A 23,823-nucleotide genomic window follows, 5' to 3' on the forward strand; every position below is an offset into this window, starting at 1 on the left:
CTCACTTCTGACCTTGCTGCCTTCACCCCCTCTGCTCCGGGCCCACTGGCCTCCTGACAGGACCACTGCACCAGCTCTTCCCTCTGCCGGGGACACTCGTGACCCAGATATCCAATAACCTTCTCACTGAGGCTCTCCCGACCACTCTATTTTATTTTATTTTTTTGCAGTACGCGGGCCTCTCACTGTTGTGGCCTCTCCCGTTGCGGAGCAGAGTCTCCAGACGTGCAGGCTCAGCGACCATGGCTCACGGGCCCAGCCGCTCCGCGGCATGTGGGATCTTCCCGGACCGGGGCACAAACCCGTGTCCCCTGCATCAGCAGGCGTACTCTCAACCACTGCGCCACCAGGGAAGCCCCCGACCACTCTATTTTAAATTGCAATTTCCTACCTCTGCATTCCCTATGTCCCTTACATGCTTTATTTTTCCCCAAGGCACTTACCACCTCCATGTGATATACTATACATTTTTACTTACTTGTTTGTTTATTTATTTATTTATGGCTGTGCGGCGCGGCTTGTGGGATCTTAGTTCCCTGACCAGGGATCCAACCTGGGCCCCAGTAGTGAAAGCACCTAACCACTGGACAGACAGGGAATTCCCATTACTTAACTTGTTTATTGTCTGCCTCTGCTCACTAAAAGGTCAGCACCAAGGAGGCAGGGATTTTGTTTGTTTTGCTCACTGCTGAATGTCCCCAGCATCTACAACAGTGCCTGGCACATAGCAATAGCTCAAAAAGCATTTGTGGAATAAATAAATGATGCCAAATTTGAGAAATAATGCTGGTGCCCATCAAATATTTATTAGACACTAAAAGCACAAAACTATACAAGATGCCAAATACAAATAGCGCAAAAAACAAGGTCTTTGCTTTCAAGGAGTCTAGTTGGTGAAACACAGAGTAATTAGTTAATTACATAGGCAGTATTAGGTATGACTATTAACCAGTTAGGTTTATTTGTATATGACTCATGGAATCTGCCTTGTCATTCCTGGTTATACCTAGTGTACAATTAAACGCTGAGTCGAGTGGTATAAACTTGTCATAAGAGTTTAGAGGGGAAAAAAATGAGTAAGTTGCAATAGTAAGAAAAGACCATGGGTAGATGATGAGGTTTGATATGGGATTTGTGGAGGTGGAGGTATGTATTGGCAGTGAAAAGGTGGGTGGGCATTCCAGATGAAGCAAATTTCATGAGAGGACAAAAAAGGCATGTGAGGGACAGTAAGAAACCTACCTTAAATGGAAAAATGGTATTCGCTGACGAGTAGTGATGATCTGGGGAGGACAATCTTTCTTTTTTTTTTTTTTTTTAAACTTTTGGCTGCACCAGGCGGCATATATCCCTGACTAGGGATCGAACTATCGCTCCCTGAACTGGGAGCAGAGTCTTAACCATTGGACTGCCAGGGAAGTCCTAGGGGGAGGACAATCTGAGTGTGCCTGGGTCACAGAGAGCCTAATCCTCTGAGCAAAGGACTCCAGTCTGGAAGGAATCTCACAGCACGTGCTATTGGTGCCCAGCTTGGGTCCTCTGGAACCCTTCGACTGGTTTGGTACATCCAGTCCCAAAGGTGCTCCCTGCATTGCTAATGGTTCATACCAGCAACTTTCTGTGGAAGTAACAGAAGCTACCTCCTAGACCTCTTCTGCACTCCTGCACACACACATATTTCCAGGACAGCTGGTGGTCAATAAGTAACGAATGAAGGGGAGAGGGGACAAAAGCCCAGTTCCCTTGCCTCAAAGCAAGACAGACTCTATGGTACAATTTTGTTCCAAAATTCCCTCCTGGGTCAAGCTGAGGCTAGACATCCGATGAAACCAAACCCTTCCTCATCTCAGTTTCTTCTTCTTCCCAATCCCGCTTGACTTATTCCCTTTTAAGTAACATGTGAAAGAACTCTCTTGATACATCATTTGCACATGAATACCATCTCAGATTCTGTTTCTAGGGAAACTGGACTAAGACAAGTCTGTAAAGGAAAATACCTAGATATTCATGAAGAAAACAGTTACACAGAGAAAATACTGTTGTGGGTCACTCAGTTTGGAAGAAGAATGCTCAGCAGTTTGGCTGGTGACAGATGGAATAAAGAGGGTAAGGTGACTGGAGGCCAATTAAGGGTGCTGTTGTTCAAACTCAGAAATAAGTGGAAGAAAAAATATTTGCTCTGATATAAGAAAGAGAGAACTTAAGAAGAAAATGGCTTTGGTATAGGGAAGAATTGATGATAACTCTTCAAAGTTTTATTTTTTCCATAAAAAACAAAAAGTCTTTCTTCAGTAGTACTGTCAATGTTATACCATGAATTCTCTTAAACGCAAATCTCTTTTAGGCTGACATTACCTAACACAAGAAGTGTTCAAAACCTTAAGGAGAATAACAATGAATAACAACAGGACTCTAAAATTCTCTCTCATAGTTTGAGTCTCTGAATATCCATATTCAGAAATACGAAGATAAGATTAAGTAGTATCTCCAAATGTTTATAACAAGTTGGTTTGTCAGATTTTGTATTCAAGTAGCTTAAAAGAATCTGTATTAGAGTCAGTAGCAGATTACTTAAATTGCAAATTCATCCAAACAGGGTAACATCTGGTTTTCATCTACTTTTATGGAACCAGAAGTGCTGTCAATAGAAAATAAGATACTGAGTCCTAGGTTGTAAAATAGGGAGCACAATGTGAAAACAAGTAGGCTACTATGAAAGAAATGATACACAGCCCAGAAGGAAAGATTATACCCTACATAAACTTTCACTTTAGAATTTGAGAAACAGCCCAACATCATCTGTATTTGTTTTGCTTTGTTGATATCTCAGACAAGTTAAGCTTCTTGACTTCTTGGTTTCCTTTCAAAATTCATACTTAGCAAAAATGCCTATGAGTAAAAATGACTATTTTCACTTAATTAGTAACAATTTTTGTGTTACATGTCTAAATATATAGAACAGAAAGGATACTATCGAAACAGGACTTTTTAGCAAGGTTATTTTTTCTCATTGATCACTTTTCTATGAATTAAAATGTATAGCTAATAGCTTTCAAATTTTAAATACACATGACCTTTGATTCAACAGTTCCACTGAAAGCAATTTCACACACAGACACACACACACTCCCCCAAAAGAAAACTGGTCAGAAAGTCATGCTACAACAAAGTAAATCTATAAGTCTAAGTTTTTCTAAATTTTTCCTATTCAGTTTTAAGACCAAACTGATACTCTTCCAGACAAGTACATATAATTTGCCCTGTATATATCCTTTAAATACTCCCAGGAGAGACTCCAAGAAAAAAAAAGGTTTCTTAGCTATAAGTGTTAGGAAGGTATGGCATGTTGTTCCCCTCTTAAAGATTTATAATAAAGACAATTTACGGAAGCCTATGAGACGTTTTTGGGGAAAATGGCATTTTCCAAAATTTATAGACCAGAGAACACTTATGTAATTATCAAAAGCAAGAATTGCTTAAAACCCTCCATGACCACCTGGTAAATGATAGCTACTTCCTTATAAACCTAAAGGTTCAGAGCCATCATTCAATCACCCTCCCTCTATCCTCTCTTTCTCCTCCCTTCCCCTCAACCCAAGACACTGCAGTAGTTCTAACTTCATATTTCATAATAATCATAGAAAACTTATTCATATATAATTCTTGGTCCTTACTTCCAGATATTCTGATTCCTATCACAACTTTTTTTTTTTTTTTTTTTTGCGGTACGCGGGCCTCTCACTGCTGTGGCCTCTCCCGCTGCGGAGCACAGGCTCCAGACGCGCACACTCAGCGGCCATGGCTCACGGGCCCAGCCGCTCCGCGGCATGTGGGATCTTCCTGGACTGGGGCACGAACCCGTGTCCCCTGCATCAGCAGACGGACTCTCAACCACTGCGCCACCAGGGAAGCCCTATCACTATTTTTAACAAGCAATCCAGGTGATCTCAATACAGTTCAAATGTTGGGATGCTGAAAAGATCTGATATAGTACAATCAATGAGATGATTATTTTTAAATTGAAGCCAAACTGAGTTCAGAAAATTTGGACTTCAAATGAGTATATTAAAATTCTGTTTTTCTACCCAGGGAAAGAAAGGGAAAAGGACATACTAAGAAAAGCCAAATCATATCTTAAAAGAATACCCCTAATATACTGCCCAGAATATTAAGGCCAAGAGTTTTACCCCGTAACAAGAATTCTTAGGCTGCACTCCATTGAGAAATTTCAGGAATTCTTAAACTCTCTGAAACTGCACACACAATCTTTATGCGTATGTGAATACATGCCTTATAATCCAAAGCTTTCACCAATTCTCATACTGCTCAATTACCCAATTTAAAAGCCATTCTATTTTTTATTTATCCACCTGAAACAATGGCAACAGAAACTGCTTCTTAGTTAACACCATGAATCAGACACACGAAAACACATTCCTCAGTGTTGTCTTTTCTCTCAGAGCCAAACAAAAAGCAATTTACCTTTGCAGAGTCATATTCAAAGAGCCTGTACAACCCTTAATCTTGTTCTGGGCTTCAAGATGAGTCATGCCATGTGCACTTATTCCATCAATGCTGAGAACCACATCACCTATTCTTACGTTTGCCTGGGATGCTTTGCCGCCATCTTTTAGCTGTAAAAAATATATTTCATTAGAATTGTCACTCTTTAAAAATAAACACAGACGAAAATTATACTTTTGTTATATCAAAAGAGAAGTATATTAATATACTATTAGACAAAGTAATACAAATTATCTTGCTTAACAGGTAAAGTTAAAATTCAAATGACTTTCATACTTATTTCCTTAAATTCTTATTTGTTTTCTAAAAAACTGAACTAATTGTCTGAGAAAAGGTCCCTGATAAGTTCTCCATTTCTTTACTGTATAACAGTAGTGTGTGATTGTTACAAATAAGGAAGAGAAGTAGGCAAGGCAACTACATTTTAGCAGAAAAAAAAAGAAAGTAATATGAATAGGGTATTTAATACTCTTTTAGAAATAACTTTTAAAACTCTTTAAACAGCTGTATTTTTGTTTGAGCACAAAGAGTAATACAGATGGAGGATCTACTGAACTATCCTTCCTGTTGAGTCCAATTCATATCCAGCGTTTGAGGGACTGAATTCTTTAAGATCACAGGCCCAAATATCTTTTATGCTGGCTGTGCTTCCTGCTCCAGGCATTTAGAACGAGGGGACGAAAACCAGTTGTGTCTGAGACTGTCAGACTCATTTGTGTACCACGATCTTTAATCCCCAATCTTTTTTTCCCTTTTTACAAAATTTTCTACATGTTTACATTTAGTTTGATCTCCTTCAAACTTCATGTGTATCTATTTCATTGCTCCAAAAGGAGCAAACAAATATAAAATGACAGTAAAATGAAAGATGATACAAATTTAATAGATACTCAGAAACATGGAACAAGTACAAATCAAAAGGAACCATTCTAATTAAAATGACAAGCTTAGAATTCAGTAAGTACAAGTAGATCACAATGAATACTGGGCTGTTGGAAGACAGGCGAGACTAGGCCCAAAAAAGAAAGAAAGAAAACAACCACTATTTCTCTAATACTTAAAAGTGTAGATTTTATGCAGGGATGATGAAAAACATCTGGAAAAGGATAGTGGTAATGACTGCACAACACTGAAAATGTACTTAATGCAATTAATGAATTGTGCAATTAAAAATGGTTAAAATGTCTAATTTTTTTTTTTTTTTTTTGCTGTACGCTGGCCTCTCACTGCCGCGGCCTCTCCGGTTGCGGAGCACAGGCTCCAGATGCGCAGGCCCAGCGGCCATGGCTCACGGGCCCAACCTTTCCGCAGCATGTGGGATCCTCCCAGACAGGGGCACGAACCCATGTCCCCTGCATCGGCAGACGGACCCTCAACCACTGCGCCACCAGGGAAGCCCAAAATGCCTAATTTTTATATTTTACCACAATTTTTCTAAAACTAACAAAAACTAAATATTTTAGAGAACATTTTACTAAAATTACTTTTTGATTAAAAGAAAAACATCCCTCAGCAAACTGAACGAGGGATGAGTGCTAGAATTCATAATCTGGAAGCAAAGCAATAAATACAACTGGATATTGTATGCTCAGATAGGTTTTGATTACCATCAGTTGTCAAATCCTTTCCTTAAAAATAACGATCAAGGCAGATCAATCCTAGTGTACAAGAACAACTCTTTGGATCTAAAATCAAGAAAACAGTATTGACTGCTAGATCCACCCAGCCAGCACCCATGTCTGCGCTTCTCCCCAACTACCCTTAAGCTAGAAGTGTGCCTGACACTATAGACCTTCGTTATAATATATACTGAATGAATGGATGCCACGTATTTATTATTTAACACTGGCAAAATCTATGGCTTGTTTTAAAGTGCAAAATTAGGAAGAACTAAAATTTTAAATAATTTGAAATTTATCTCATTTAACACATAACTATCAAATGATGGACATAGTTCTTGAAATTAGTAAGAAAAAATATCTATTTGAGCAAGAATATGTAAAATCTAACAGATACAAAGTGTAAAATAAAAGATTTCAAACCTTTCAAATGAAATATTCTCTATTATATACATAGTACATAGAGTTGACCCTTGAGCCACGTGAGTTTGAACTGCGTGGGTCCACTCACATGCGGATTTTTTTCAACAGTGAATGCTATAGTACTACATGGTATGTGTGTTTGTATACGGAGGAACCAAACTATATGTACGGAGGACAGACTATAAATTACAGGCGGATTTTCAACTTCGCAGAGGGCCAGTGCCTCTAATCCCCAAGTGTTCAAGGGTCAAGTGTAGTGATTCTGTTTTCATCTTTGTACTAATGTGAACAAACAAAACAACTCCTCTCAGCTGCCCAGATATTTAAAGGTAAGAAAAATTAATGAAATGTTGACAATAAAGAAATAAATTTCCAGAGTAATAAAACAGATGAAAATTTAATGCATATCAAACTTATCAACATAGCTATATTACACACATGTGTATGTATATACATACATATAGACACACTTTTCATTATATATTATATGACTGGCGAAGTAATACCAAAATTCAATGAAAATTAAATAAAGTTAATCTGAATTCCAGGATCACTGGATCAAGAAGAAAAAAATTAAGATAGAACTTTATTAAGTATATTTTAAAATACTGTATAGACATATATATTTATTAAAATATGAAAGTAATGTATGCGTGTGGAGGGAGTAAGAAAAAAGTCTTTAAAAATAATGATATCTACATTAAATGTTACAGTTTTACTGTATTAAGTAACAGGTGTGGGGACTTCCCTGGTGGTGCAGTGGTTAAGAATCCACCTGCCAGTGCAGGGGACACGGGTTCGAGCCCGGTCCGGGAAGATCCCACATGCCACGGAGCAACCAAGCCTGTGCACAACAACTACTGAGCCTGCGCTCTGGAGCCCACGAACCACAACTACTGAGCCCGCGTGCCACAGCTACTGAAGCCCGTGCGCCACAACTACTGAGCCTGTGCTCTAGAGCCCACGAGCCACAACCACTGAGCCCATGTGCCACAACTATTGAAGCCCACGCGCCTAGAGCCTGTGCTCTGCAACAAGAGAAGCCACCGCAATGAGAAGGCCACTCACTGCAACGAAGAGTTGCCCCCACTCATCACAACTAGAGAAAGCCCGCGTGCAGCAACGAAGACCCAACGCAGCCAAACAATAAAAATAAATAAATAAATAATAGGTGTGGACTCTTAATAATTAGTATTTCTTTTTTATTAATATAAATATTAAAGAAATAATTTAATTTAATAACAAATAACTGTTCGTCTCTCCTGCACAGAACTAAATTGTTCAAACTGTGAAGGACATTTACAAAGAAAACAACTCCTAAATCTAGCAATGCCACCCATTTTCCATGGAACTTACTTGTAGGGTTTTATAAAGATTATGTGAGATAACAGCTTAATAAATGTTAGCTATTATTATTATTATTATTCTCCTGACCTCAGATTACTAATCCAAGAAATGTGGAGGTTGTACTGGATGATGTCAAAGGCCTTCTAAGGTCCCTTCCAGTCTTAAAAGTTTTATCTATCTGTGAACTGTCTATACAAAGGTATAACTCTAATCCTAAAATAAGAGTCATATCTGAATGGTAGGGCAAAGGGACATCTATTCCCTACGAAAATAAATGAATGGAAATTTGAATCCTGATAATAAGACAAAAAATAAACATAATTTATCCTACATTTTGTTTTAGCCAAGAAGGGCATCCAAAAAAAAAAAAATTTTTTTTAACCAGAAATAGAACACAGCTAAATTACCTACCTCACCATTCTTCACATAAGATAGCCTTAAAATAGAAACACTGAAACCTAAGGGCATTTGCTCAAAATGTACCCAACTAAAGCAATTTAAATACTCCCAGTCCAGTAATATAAAGGTAATGAGCAATTAAGAAAATAATCTAATATTACTCAGCCATAAAAAGAAAAACAAAATTGAGTTATTTGTAGTGAGGTGGATGGACCTAGAGTCTGTCATACAGAGTGAAGTAAGTCAGAAAGAGAAAAACAAATACCGTATGCTAACACATATATATGGAATCTTAAAAAAAAAAAAAAAAAAGTTTCTGAAGAACCTAGGGGCAGGACAGGAATAAAGATGCAGATGTAGAGAATGGACTTGAGGACACAGGGAGGGGGAAGGGTAAGCTGGGATGAAGTGAGAGAGTGGCATGGGCATATATACACTACCAAATGTAAAATAGATAGCTAGTGGGAAGCAGCTGCATAGCACAAGGAGATCAGCTTGGTGCTTTGTGACCACCTAGAGGGGTGGGATAGGGAGGGTGGGAGGGAGATGCAAGAGGGAGGGGATACAGGGATATATGTATACATATAGCTGATTCACTTTGTTATAAAGCAGAAACTAATACACCATTATAAAGCAATTATACTCCAATAAAGATGTTTAAAAAAAAAGAGAAAATAATCTAATCTAATCAAATGTCATACACTAGATAAAACTTACTCCTTTGTTGCAGCTGCCTACTCGATTCTGAGAGCCTATGATCTCAAGATGTTCAAATCCAACTTCTCAGAATTACCTATCTTTTTAGGCTTGCTTTTACTCTGCCACCCTTATTTTCAAAACATGGAGCATAGAAATCATATAGCCCCTGTGTTCTGCCGTTTCCTTGAGCACCACATCTAGGGAAATTACTAAATTTTGCTGATTCTTCCTTTTGTCTCCCATGCTAGTCCATACCCTGATCATCTGTCACCTTGATCTTGCCTGCTGCCTACAGTAAGAGTTTTCTAAAGACCTCCTTACTGCCAAACTCTGCATGTTCCTTGCCCTTTCCTCCATCTTACTGTATTTCCATAATGGTGACCCTACTACCACTTCACACTGAGGAGTTCCATCATGTCCACTATTTATTAAATGAGGGTGAAAAACTTCAAATATCTTCTACTTCCTACAGTGTAGAATAAAGCTGAAGGCTGAAATAGAAGCAATCTATAACTAGTCATCAAGCTGCTTCCGACTTCAAAGCAAGCGCCATAAGGTCAGGGATCATATTTTATACTATGTTCTCAAGAGCCTTGAAGATTGTAGGTACTAGAAAAACAGATGATTAAACCACAGTAAATAAGAAATCAATGAATCTATCCATCCGTTTAATATGTGAAATTCTGGTATAAATATACTTAATTCACCGAAGAGAAAAATAGATAATCTGAAAATGAGAATCTTCAGTTAAACATTAGGCTGAGCTAACCTAAGAAAGGTCAAAAATCAAACTGTATTTTCAATAGAACAAAGTAAATCCATTTTGGATAGTTAGTTAATATATTTTTCCTAGGATTTCCAAAGAGGTGTCACAACTCCCCTTGGTACTTTATCTAACAAGTATTAGGAAGAGTTTAATTGTATTTAATCTCAACCCTTTCTCAATCAGTTATCAGAAACGTAAACAAATGCTCATCGCCATCTGTACAATCTTTCATGTTATTTAAACTGTCAAACAAACTCCTTTTTGTCTACAGTTTTTTTGAGCTTACTAATATTAATCATCTTGGATTTTTGACATTAACATCTTTTCTAAATCTCTAACCATCTTTATTATTCAATACTCAGGCTTTCTACTCACTATTTAAAGTGCAGAAAGAGCCTAAACGAACGCCAGTGGGAAAGGCCCAATGCACAGAAACAAATGTAAAGCTTGTTAAAGGTGGCATCTCATTGAAAACTCCTATGAGCCTTCATTTATCCCCAGAACTACTTCCTCAAGGCATCCACTCAATAGAACGATAAATTTTTTGCCTTAATTGGGTAGGATGTATCACTCTTAGGAATTGTGAGCAGCTAAGAAAAGACTACAAGGTCACTCATTATTTGCATAGTTCATTTTTTCCTTTGTTTTTTCAAGCCTAAATAGTCTGCATTTGTTTGAAGCAGTAATAACCTTCTGTCATCAGTAACTCTTGTACATACTATATGACAGCCATAAATGTGTGTGTATCTCATAAATGCACAATGTGTAGGAAGGAAGCAGTCATGGGAGGCTCCTGAGTCAGCTTCATTATAAATCAAACTAATCACAAGCAAATGCTTCTCCTTTGATCTTTAAATACATTTTTCAGTACTGTTGTCCAGTTTTCCATAAACTTAATTGTAGCTGTATGCTTCTTTAAAAACACTGCTTTGTGGTCTCACTTAAGTTGCAAGCAGACATGGCTGCAGATGTCAGAACTACCTCTGAACTTCTGTTTACTGATGCAGAAACCAGGACAACTGTATGCTCTTCAAGAGAATGGTCTCTTTACTGAGCCTCCCCATTGACTTAGATAAGAAAGGATCTAATATCAACCACCTGTTATCAGACTACGCCATCAATTCACATAGGCTGGACATCTACCTCAAGCACCTAAGGGCAGAGAAGACAACTTTTCAAACTGACCAGTCAGACCTGATTTTTCCCTTCCCTCCTTAAAGGAAGACCAAACACCCCTCTTCTCTTCCCTCTGCTTCTCTAAGCCTCAACTTTCTCTTCACTTACCAAAAGAGCTTGATATGCCACCGAATCAGAACCCCGGCTCCCCGTGTCCTCCTTCCCTGCTTACCACTATTCAAGTCTGAATTTTCCAAACTCCATTCCCACAGAATGGTGGCCTCAAGATCACCACTTTCCAGGACAGTCTGGCCACTGTGCCAAAAGGCCAAAGGATAAGAATCAATGAGGTGGGCTACCCTGGTGGCGCAGTGGTTGAGAGTCCGCCTGCTGATGCAGGGGACATGGGTTTGTGCCTCAATCCAGGAGGATCCCACATGCCGCAGAGTGGCTGGGCCCGTGAACCATGGCCACTGAGCCTGCGCGTCCAGAGTGTTCCACAACGGGAGAGGCCACAACAGTGAGAGGCCCGCGTACAGCAAAAAAAAAAAAAAAAAAAAAGAATCAATAAGGTGATATTGGTGAAGAAATCTTGAACTGGGGGTCAGGGAAGGGCAGGAAGGAAAGAAAACAAAAGAATACATGACAAGGGAGGGCACTGGGAAGAAGGCAGAATAGGGAACCAAGGCCATGAGCAAAGAAAGGGTCATGAGATGTCCCTGGTTTGGGGTCCAGGCCTTCTCTCTGGGTGTGTTGTACATCACCGTGCACGTGCACAAAATAATGGAAATATTTAACAGAACATCAAGATAGTAACTAATTATAGAAGCAAGAAGATCTTATACTTTAATTGAATAACTAAAATAACCTAAATGACTATAACTATGATGTAGAGGCAATTAACTCACAGTAATATTTATGTATGTCATCAAACATGTCATTATCTTTATTGGACTCAAGTAAAATTTATAACTAAACTCCCAAATGCTTATTAGCCTCTATACAAATGTGCGGATCCAACAGTATTTCTTCTTAAAACTTTTTAACAAAAGAGGAAAGTAGTACTATGTCTTTATAAAACTGCATTGAAAGTAAAATACTATCTCAAGATAGCATACCACTTAGACGAGGATCTCAAAGACACACTGAAGAGAAAAATCTGTCCTATCCATAAAGAAGTAAACTACGTGGGATTCATAAGGGGTTATAGCTATCCCTGTTAAACTAACCCTGCCCCATAGCTATTACCTCTTAAGAGGCATATCATAGAAGCAAACCAATCATTGAACTCACAGCAAAAACCAAACAAAATCAAAGGAAGCAGTATAGAGCTTTCATTTTTAAAAGTTAGAACCCAGTATGGCAGATATCATTTTAAGTAAGTCTAACTGCTTAAGCTTTCTGTCTAAAATGAACATTTAACACAGCTGCTATACTGTCTGCAGCCTTTTCATAAAAAGGCAAAATGTTTAGTCATAGCAGTGACTCCAACACTATCTTAGAATTCCCTAATGAAATGTATCCTTCCAAATCATAGGGAACTCTCAGTATGCACATAGAAACCGCTATCTGTCTTCCCTTGGAAATAAGCCAGCAGTTCCAAACCTCAGAAAACAGGTGCCAGCAATAGAAATATTTTTTGAAAATATATGTGCCCAAGAACATTAGAGATCATTTTATAATACAGATAACATTGTATCAGTCAGATGTTTACTGAGAACAATCTATGCTGGTTCAAAAGAACTGGTATTAATCCGATTAATAAGATCAAGATTGGTATTAATCCTATTATACGCTACAAGTAACAAATAGAAGACAGGTACCTATATAATAAGCCACTGTCAACGTCCAGTTTTCAACCTCCTGCATATTTTCAACAAATATGGAATGCTTGGGAATGTGTGACCCTAACGCCATGGGTATGACAGGAATGCCATCAGGCTTAGTAAATGTAAAAAAAGGAACACATAAATATGACAGCTACAGAAAGAAACACTAACAGAAATTTCCCATGTCCAAAAACCATGGGAACTAAACCATGGGAAAAGAAAAGCTATTGTTTTTCTAACAGTGCCGTTACCAAAATTCAGAGAAATACATATACTAAAAAAATTATATCCATCTGACCAACAGGATCTTCGTGAGGCAGAGGAAAGCACAGAGAAAAATCTCATTTTAAAAAATACCTAATTAATGGGCAATCTTTAATTTTGCTTTAAAATATATTTTCTAGTAGTACCTACTGTAGAATAAAAAATCTGAATCCAGTTAGGAGCCTATGGTCAAAAGTATCTAGGTGTTTATCTCCCACATACTTCCCAGAATACTGTGAATATGATTTTTTTGCACTACCACCCCCCAAAAATACCTAAGACTAAATGAGCATTATTCCAAAAGAGAGAACTCACAGAACTTGTTTTCCTGCCAAATGATGAATGCTACTCAATTACCAAGAAATATCACAAATGAAGAAAAATGGTCAGAGTTTTCAGCCACCAAAATGAGCCGAAGAACACTGAGAAGTACTAAATTTTTTCCAAACATATCCTTCAAGGCTTTTTTTCAAATCCCAATTTATTTACTACCGCTCCAGTGCTTATTAATCTGCCCTATGTTACTACACTCAACACTTAAAGGTGTTCTGTCTTGCACTGTTTATTGTTATAGAATGTTGGCACCTCCACTGGCCTACAAATGCAACTCAGCTACGTACAAAATGTCAGTCTCTGGCCTGGATGTCTAGTGTGAATGTGCCCCTTTAAACCTGGAGGCTACTTTGAATTCATTTGAACACCTTTTTTGTGAAATAAACTGACTTGGCTTTCTATAGGTCAGAATAGGGAGATAAAACAAGCAATCACTGATGTCTCTCAGTGAGTACGTTTGTAAAATCCTGACTCGTGGGCACTGGTTACTTTAACTATGGGCCTTATTTTTTAGCTTATGAGTCAAACAGTAATCAATTTTACCCAAAAGTCTGAGAATACACCTTATATGGTAGCAACGAAGAGAATACCTCAAAGTATGTGTCATTATGCCTTACAAAACCAAACGGAAGTGAGGGTGATTACTCCTCTTTCCTTATGTAGTCACTGAGCTACCTAGTTCAAAACATATGTTGCTCTGCTAGTATGTTTGTTCTAGTAGTCTAAACGTATTTCCTTGATGAGTCCTACTTAATTGAAACAACATCTTTATTCTTCTCTACCAGTGACCTAATAAAATAGAAACACGCCTTCTTAAACTGCAATTCACTATTAAGATGCCACATAACATTTTCTTTCAGTTAATCCATATGTGTTTAAGCCCAGAGATTTAATGTGCTCTGTAGTCCATGTGTGAATATAATTCTACCAGAAATGTGAAAAGTATGGCGGTTTGCTAAAAAAAAAAGAGCACATCCACAAACATCTCAAAATCAAACAAATTTGTTACTTACAGAGAAACTAGTGTTTCTATATAGTCCATTCTATAATTATAAGGAAAATGGTAAGAAATGTCAGAGAGCTATACAGGTTCAAAATGAATTAGTCAACTCTAGTTTACCTGAGAACAGATTAACACGGAAATTCACACATTTCAACCCTCCCTCCTCTTAAGGTTCTTTTCAATGATGAGATGAATCCCCCTCAAAATTGTATGCAAATTGTGTGCAAGTATACATGTATTTTCCACTGAGTTGGTCCACAGCTTTCCCCAAATTCTCAAAGGTATCTATGACCAAAAGAAATGTTATGAACTAATGATTTAGTGAAATCTTAGAACACTGTTTCTCAAAGTGTGGTTCCTAAACCACCAGTGCCAGCATACTTCAATGACAGGGGAAACAAATCACAAGACCTTCAAAACCCACATGCTAAAGATGTTTCAAAACAAAAACAAAAATCTGTTAGCATCAAGAAAATTTAAGAACTCAGAACAGAATTAATATTTATTCAAAGTGGTGCAAAATCATGACTTCACATGCTAACAGCAGATAAGTATAGCTTAAAAAAGCGGGGACTCGCTTTTAAACTTTTAAAATCTTCATAGCATAAATCACTAACATCTAACAAGGGTCTCTATTCCAATGAGGCACTACATTCAATACGGAATTCTGAGAACAGGCATAGCCCTTCCCCTTATCTACCGTTTTCTACTATTTAACTTTTCCCACCTGTATTGCAACTCTTCAGAAAGCAGTGCTCCTCAAACTATCTGTTGTGGAAGATACCATCTGGGGAAAGATTTCTCCCCATTTGCCTTTACCAATTCTTCTGTAATCTACAATAAATTACTGAAAAAACAAAATTTAAAGAAGCCACTCAAATTATAAGACCAAATTCTTTATCATCAGATTCAATAGACATAAAATTACTCTGTCAAAAGACAAAAGTTTCTAGATACTTACTCTTCACTTCTATCCTTATTTCATCTCAAACTGCAACTGACAGTTTGCTGATCTGAAGACCAGCAAGGATGCTCCTTCTAGGCAAGGACTACATCTTTTATTTCTCTTTAGGTTCATTGTACAAAGACTTAAACATAATACACAATAAACATGTGATGAATCACCACACTGGAAATTAAAGGTATTTAGTAAATAGGCTATTATTTAATAATTTAACCCATTTCCTTTTTTTTTTTTTTTGCTCTTATGTTAAACAAAGTGATGAATGATACTGTACATTTATTTTGGCACACTTATCTGACTTTCTTTAGGAATTATTTCTAAAAAGGTATGCACATTTAAATTTTTGATGCACGACACTAGATTGCCGGCAAGAATATTTGCAGCCATTTACAATCCTGCAAACTGTGTATGAGAATGTCCGTTATCCACACCGTTGCGACCCTTAGTTTTATAAAAGAAACCTGAGGGTAATTCTAGCTCCACCACTAACAAATCCTGTGACCTTGGGCAAGTCATTTACCCCTCTGGCCTCATTCTGCTCAGCTGTACAGGAGAGTTGGATCAAATGTTCTAGGGTCCCTTTCAACTCTAAACCATAATAAATATTTACAGACTTTACAACCTCTCATTAAAGTCATTACAATCAGTATCCGTTACTCAGGCACTAAAATGAATTTTGTATTATTCTCCAATTACTTCATACATATTACACTTATTTCTTCATTACAAAACACTAAAATGGCAAACATGGGTGCTTTTCAAAAACCTGAAACTGTGTCAACATTAGAAACTCAAAAGGTTGGATTTTGGAGCTAATTACGAGAGAAGAGAATCTAGCTTATCTACTTTTTCAGATCCCAAATGAGTTTTTCTTTTAGAATGAATTAGCCTAAATGACAAGACTCTCCTTTCCACTGGTAGCAGCTGAACCCTCTGGCATTTAATGCTGAGTTATGCCTTCATTCATACCGAGTGAGTACGTATGGACCAGATGCTAATGACTATAAGAATAAATTATTAGGCTAATGGGGAAACCAAATACTCATTTATTCCATCGTTTAACAAATACTTGCCAGGTGTCTATTATGTGCCAGGCTATTCTAGACACCGTGATACAACAAACAAAATGAATCCATGCCCTCATGGAACTTTACTTCAATCAACTGGAAAGAGAAGTCAACATATAAACATGCAGATAACTAACTAAATGTCAGGCCTATAATAAAGGGCACAGTAAGTGACAATAAGTAACTTCAGAAGAATCTAAGTCCACAAGTTGCTTCCACATCAACTCATGTGGGTGTTCTTCACGTTTCCATTGCTTAGAACAGACTGCTTACATTTACAACTATTACTCCTGGACACCATACTGTTCCAAGAAATCCATGCTTGTCAATTCCTGGCTCCTTTCAGTGCTGTTTCTACCATGCCCTTTCTCTCATCCCTTAAAGAAGATGGGTAAGTCTTCACTCCATTCCCATCTCCGGAAGTGTGATCTCAGTTTCCTTTGTACATCTGTAGCCTTTAAGAACTAAGACTCATCAAAACTTGGACCCAAGGATTTAACACTTGCTGTACATGGAATTATTTTATTTATCCCGCTTGGGATTTGTTGAGGGGGAATAAGAAAACAAACAAACAAACAAACAAAAACCCCTGGGAATCCTTTCCTTCCAGCTCTCTTTCTTTAGGTCAGAACTACTACCAATACCCTTTTATGGGTCTCCTATGCCTTTTCCTGCCATCCCAGGTTTATTTTTCCAGCCCAGGAATCCAGCCTGCACAGCTGGCTTTCATTGAGAGGGCACCAATTGTTGGTAGATCACGTCTAGCACTCGGGTCTCTAGTCACAAAACACTGATTTACCCTAGAGGCTTTACTCCCTCCACAGAAAGCAAACACGTGATCACAAACAGCAGCAAGACATGAAAAGGAAATGTTCTTACGTCAGTGCCACTGTTTTTTTTTTTTTTCCTTTTTAAACTAAAAGAGACTGGAGCAACACTGAAGAATTCTTGTTTCAGTGTGACTGGTGTACCATATGTGTCTGAGCTCTGGGCAACATGGGACTTGGCAGGGGGCAGGGTGCTGACAGCCGTCAGGGAAAGTCTATTAAGCAATGTCACTGTTTCCAGTTGCGCAAAGCCTGCACAGAGGTGGGAGTGAGGGAGTGGAAGGGGCCAAGATTTTGGTTCCCTGGTAGAATACGCCTGAAGCCTATCGTCTGCTGTTTCATCTTCACCCTGTTTCCCACTTACTACACCAGCACTTCGATGAATCAAACCACCTCTTCCCTTCAGAGTAAGAGCCCAGGGTCACTTAACTATAAGGACAGGACTAAAGCCATTATTGTTAAAGAAAGCAAACATTTACTGGCAGAGGTTACAGGTAAATCTAGTCTCAGAGCTTTTCTTGTATAAATCAAAAATATCACTACTACCAGCTGTTGATCACTCTTGAATGATGAAAGACCAATGTCTTACTTAAGTCTTTGAGTTAAGGTGTTGAGTTGGCCAAAAAGTTCCTTCGGTTTTTAAAGTAAAAATAAAAGACACATTTTTCATTTTCACCAAGAAGTTTATTGAACAACGTATTCACCCTTTTGTTCCATTACCTTCTGCCATTTTTCAGGCAACCTCATAATTCCATCTTCCCAAAACTGTTTAGCTTTTTGAGCAAAGAACTGTTCCAGGTGCCTTTTACAGTCTTCCAGGGAGTTGAAATTTTTTCCATTGAGAGAATTTTGTAAAGACCAAAATAAATGGAAATATGAAGGTGCAATGTCTGGTGAATATGGCAGATGAATCAGAACTTCCCAGCCAAGCTGTAACAGTTTTTGCCTGGTCATCAAAGAAACATGTGGTCTTGCGTTATCCTGATGGAAGATTATGCATTTTCTGTTGACTAATTCCAGACGCTTTCCGTCTAGTGCTGCTTTCACTTGGTCTAATTGGGAGCAGTACTTGTTGGAATTAATCGTTTGGTTTTCCAGAAAAAGCTCAGAATAGAGGACTCCCTTCCAATCCCACCACAATCACAACATCCCATTCTTTGGACGAAGACCGGCCTTTGGTGTGGTTGGTGTGGTTCATTTCGCTTGCCCCACTATCTCTTTCATTCCACGTTACTGTACAGTTTCCACATTTCATCGCCCATCACAATTTGTTTAAAAAAAAAACGTTTTCATTACGTTTAAGTAGAGAATCGCATGGGGAAATATGGTCAAGAAGGCCTTTTCCTCTTAACTTACGTGGAACACAAACATCAAAGTGATTCATATAACCAAGCTGGTGCAAATGATTTTCAACACTTGATTTGGATATTTTGAGTATGTCGGCTATCTCTCACATGGTGTAACATTTTCAATTAATGTCTCGATTTGATCGCTATCAACTTCAAGTGGTCTACCCAACCGTGGAGATCGTCCAGCGAGAAATCTCCAGCATTAAACTTCACAAACCACTTTTCACACGTTCAATCAGTCACAGCACCTTCTCCATAAGCTGCACAAATCTTTTTTTGCGTTTCACTTGAATTTTAACCTTTCTTGAAATAATAAAGCATAATATGCCAAAAATGTTGCTTTTTTTCTTCCATCTTCACTATGGAAATGGCTACACAAAAATTCACCAGTTTTGGTAAGTTTTTTTAAAAAATGCATGCTGAGCACTTGATCCTATAAATATCAATTAACTCCATCTTGTTTAATGTATCATTTAAAGCTTGTGTTTCCTTATTTATTTTCATTTTGGATGTTCTGTCCATTGGTGAAAGTGGGGTGTTAAAAGTCCCCTACTATGATTGTGTTACTGTCGATTATGTTACTGTGTTTCCCCTTTTATGGCTGTTAGCATTTGCCTTATGCACTGAGGTGCTCCTATGTTGGGTGCATAAATATTTACAATTGTTATATCTTCTTCTTGGATCGATCCCTTGATCCCTTATGTAGTGTCCCTCTTTGTCTCTTGTAATAGTCTTTATCTTAACGTCTACTTTGTCTGATATGAGAATTGTTACTTCTCCAGGATAGATCATATCTTGGGTCACAAATCAAGCCTTGGTAAATTTAAGAAAACTGAAATCATATCAAGTATCTTTTCTGACCACAGTGCTATGAGACTACATATCAATTACAGGAAAAGATCTGTAAAAAATAAAAACACATGGAGGCTAAACAATACACTACTTAATAATGAAGTGACCACTGAAGAAATCAAAGAGGAAATCAAAAAATACCTAGAAACAAATGACAATGAAGACATGACGACCCAAAACCTATGGGATGAAGCAAAAGCAGTTTTAAGAGGGAAGTTTATAGCAATACAATCCTACCTTAAGAAACAGGAAACATCTCGAAGAAACAACCTAACCTTGCACCTAAAGCAATTAGAGAAAGAAAAACAAAAAAAACCCAAAGTTAGCAGAAGGAGAGAAATCATACAGATCAGATCAGAAATAAATGAAAAAGAAATGAAGGAAACGATAGCAAAGAACAATAAAACTAAAAGCTGGTTCTTTGAGAAGATAAACAAAATTGATAAACCATTAGCCAGACTCATCAAGAAAAAAAGGGAGAAGACTCAAATCAATAGAATTAGAAATGAAAACGGAGAAGTAACAACTGACACTGCAGAAATACAAAGGATCCTGAGAGATTACTACAAGCAACTCTATGCCAATAAAATGGACAACCTGGAAGAAATGGACAAATTCTTAGAACTGCACAACCTGCCAAGACTGAACCAGGAAGAAATAGAAAATATGAACAGACCAATCACCAGCACTGAAATTGAAACTGTGATTAAAATCCTTCCAACAAACAAAAGCCCAGGATGAGATGGCTTCACAGGTGAATTCTCTCAAACATTTACAGAAGAGCTAACACCTATCCTTCTCAAACTCTTCCAAAATATAGCAGAGGGAGGAACAATCCCAAACTCATTCTACGAGGCCACCATCACCCTGATACCAAAACCAGACAAGGATGTCACAAAGAAAGAAAACTACAGGCCAATATCACTGATGAACATAGATGCAAAAGTCCTCAACAAAATACTAGCAAACAGAATTCAACAGCACATTAAAAGGATCATACACCATGATCAAGTGGGGTTTATCACAAGAATGCTAGGATTCTTCAATATATGCAAATCAATCAACATGATATACCGTATTAACAAACTGAAGGAGAAAAACCATATGATCATCTCAATAGATGCAGAGAAAGCTTTCGACAAAATTCAACACCCATTTATGATAAAAACCCTGCAGAAAGTAGGCATAGAGGGAACTTTCCTCAACATAATAAAGGCCATATATGACAAACCCACAGCCAACATCCTCAATGGTGAAAAACTGAAAGCATTTCCACTAAGATCAGGAACAAGACAAGTTTGCCCACTCTCACCACTCTTATTCAACATAGTTTTGGAAGTTTTAGCCACAGCAATCAGAGAAGAAAAAGAAATAAAAGGAATCCAAATTGGAAAAGAAGAAGTAAAGCTGTCACTGTTTGCAGATGACATGATACTATACATAAAGAATCCTAAAGACGCTACCAGAAAACTACTAGAGCTAATCAATGAATTTGGTAAAATTGCAGGATACAAAATTAATGCACAAAAATCTCTGGCATTCTTATACACTAATGATGAAAAATCTGAAAGTGAAATCAAGAAAACACTCCCATTTACCACTGCAACAAAAAGAATAAAATATCTAGGAATAAACCTACCTAAGGAGACTAAAGACCTGTATGCAGAAAATTATAAGATGCTGATGAAAGAAATTAAAGATGATACAAATAGATGGAGAGATATACCATGTTCTTGGATTGGAAGAATCAACACTGTGAAAATGACTGTACTACCCAAAGCAATCTACAGATTCAATGCAATCCCTAACAAACTACCACTGGCATTTTTCACAGAACTAGAACAAAAAATTTCACAATTTGTATGGAAACACACAAGACCCCGAATAGCCAAAGCAATCTTGAGAACGAAAAGTGGAGCTGGAGGAATCAGGCTCCCTGACTTCAGACTATACTACGAAGCTACAGTAATCAAGACAGTACGGTACTGGCGCAAAAACAGAAATATACATCAATGGAACGGGATAGAAAGCCCAGAGATAAACGCATGCACATATGGTCACCTTATCTTTGATAAAGGAGGCAAGAATATACAGTGGAGAAATGACAGTCTCTTGAATAAGTGGTGCTGGGAAAACTGGACAGGGTACATGTAAAAGTATGAAATTAGAACACTCCCTAACACCATACACAAAAATAAACTCAAAATGGATTAAAGACCTAAATGTAAGGCCAGACACTATCAAACTCTTAGAGGAAAACATAGGCAGAACACTCTATGACATAAATCACAGCAAGATCCTTTTTGACCCACCTCCTAGAGAAATGGAAATAAAAACAAAAGTAAACAAATGGGGGCTAATGAAACTTAAAAGCTTTTGCACAGCAAAGGAAACCATAAACAAGACCAAAAGACACCCCTCACAATGGGAGAAAATATTTGCAAATGAAGCAACTGACAAAGGATTAATCTCCAAAATTTACAAGCAGCTCATGCAGCTCAATAACAAAAAAACAAACAACCCAATCCAAAAATGGGCAGAAGACCTAAACAGACATTTCTCCAAAGAAGATATACAGACTGCCAAAAACACATGAAAGAATGCTCAACATCATTATCATTAGAGAAATGCAAATCAAAACTACAATGAGATATCATCTCACACCAGTGAGAATGGCCATCATAAAAAAATCTAGAAACAATACATGCTGGAGATGGTGTGGAGAAAAGGGAACACTCTTGCATGTTGGTGGGAATGTAAATTGATACAGCCACTATGGAGAACAGTATGGAGGTTCCTTAAAAAACTCCAAATAGAACTTCCATACGACCCAGCAATCCCACTACTGGGCATATACCCTGAGAAAACCATAATTCAGAAAGAGTCATGTACCAAAATGTTCATTGAAGCTCTATTTACAATAGCCAGGATATGCAAGTGACCTAAGTGCCCATCGACAGACGAATGGATAGAGAAGATGTGATACATATATACAATGGAATATTACTCATCCATAAAAAGAAATGAAATTGAGTTATTTGTAGTGAGATGGATGGACCTAGAGTCTGTCATACAGAGTGAAGTAAGTCAGAAAGAGAAAAACAAATACCGTATGCTAACACATATATATGGAATCTAAGAAAAAAAAAAAAAGGTCATGAAGTTCCTAGGGGTAAGACGGGAATAAAGACACAGACCTACTGGAGAATGGACTTGAGGATATGGGGAGGTTGAAGTGTAAGCTGTGACAAAGTGAGAGAGTGGCATGGACATATATATACTACCAAACATAAAACAGCTAGTGGGAAGCAGCCGCATAGCACAGGGAGATCAGCTCAGTGCTTTTTGACCACCTAGAGGGGTGGGATAGGGAAGGTAGGAGGGAGGGAGACACAAGAGGGAAGAGATATGGGAACATATGTATATGTATAACTGATTCACTTTGTTATACAGCAGAAACTAACAGAAACTAACACACTATTGTAAAGCAATTATACTCCAATAAAGATGTTAAAAAAAATGCATGCTGATATGACAGCTGTCACAATACAATCTAACAAAATTGTTCTGAATAAAGTTAAAGGCAACTAAGCACTACGGGAGCCATCTTTCAGAAAAAACAAACGAACTTTTTTGGCCAACCCAGTAGTTGACATAAATTCCATTCTTTCAGTGAATGGTTATTGAGTACCTGATTATACCAGTGAATAAGGTACCTTGCATGCATGTATGTGTGTATGTGTGTGTGTGTGTGTGTGTGTGTGTGTGTGTGTGTGAGAGAGAGAGAGAGAGAGAGAATGTGGGGGAGAGGGGCAGGAAAGGGGAGGTAACAGAGTTATATTTTTAATTGTTAGAAGTATGTGAAATTAACATAATATTTATAAGACTAACTATCATTTATTGAGTACTCATCACATGCCAGGCACTATACTAGACACTTGTTGACTTTCTCTTTTTACAAAACCTTCCATTTCCATATGCAAAACGACAAAGATCAGATAACACATGAAAAATACCACATTTGCTCTTCATCTCATGGGTTAACATCTTGCCTTAAAATTTCTTCGATATATGCAAACATCTATTCAAAAAGTTAAACATTAAGAATACATTTCCAAGAAAATATATCTGGCAAACCCCTGGTTAGGTTAGGTATTATTCTCTGCTAACAATTATTGTAAGCCATTTCCCCAACTTCCAAGTAAGATGGAAAATAGCACACCATATTACAATATTATTTGAGTTAGAAAGCTCTTACTCTGACGTAAAAGCCTGTAACTAGTCTGTAAGTTCTCCAGCAACACTGTTCAACATTATAGACATAAACTAGAGACCAATGTGCTCACATGTAACGTCTAATAGCTCAGAAACACTCAGGAAAGAAACATATTCCTTGCAACAGATTCTTTAATCACAGGCACACTTCATGGACTAAAAACTGT

General features: G+C 37.7%; 1 protein-coding gene across 12 annotated transcripts in view; it reads right to left on the bottom strand.

Annotated features, from left to right (window-relative positions):
- The window catches only part of PDLIM5 (PDZ and LIM domain 5), a 214,535-nt gene that overhangs the window by 144,486 nt on the left and 46,226 nt on the right, over positions 1–23,823 (bottom strand). For 9 of the 12 annotated variants that reach the window (XM_067736935.1, XM_067736934.1, XM_067736932.1 and 6 more), the window contains exon 3: positions 4,483–4,634. The exons of the other annotated variants lie outside the window; for them this stretch is intronic. In XM_067736935.1, the coding sequence (XP_067593036.1) occupies positions 4,483–4,634 (152 nt within the window). The remainder of the gene's footprint in view (positions 1–4,482; positions 4,635–23,823) is intronic. 12 annotated transcript variants of the gene reach the window in all.

This window comes from Pseudorca crassidens, chromosome 4, assembly GCF_039906515.1.
Source record: "Pseudorca crassidens isolate mPseCra1 chromosome 4, mPseCra1.hap1, whole genome shotgun sequence".
Lineage (NCBI taxonomy): Eukaryota > Metazoa > Chordata > Mammalia > Artiodactyla > Delphinidae > Pseudorca > Pseudorca crassidens.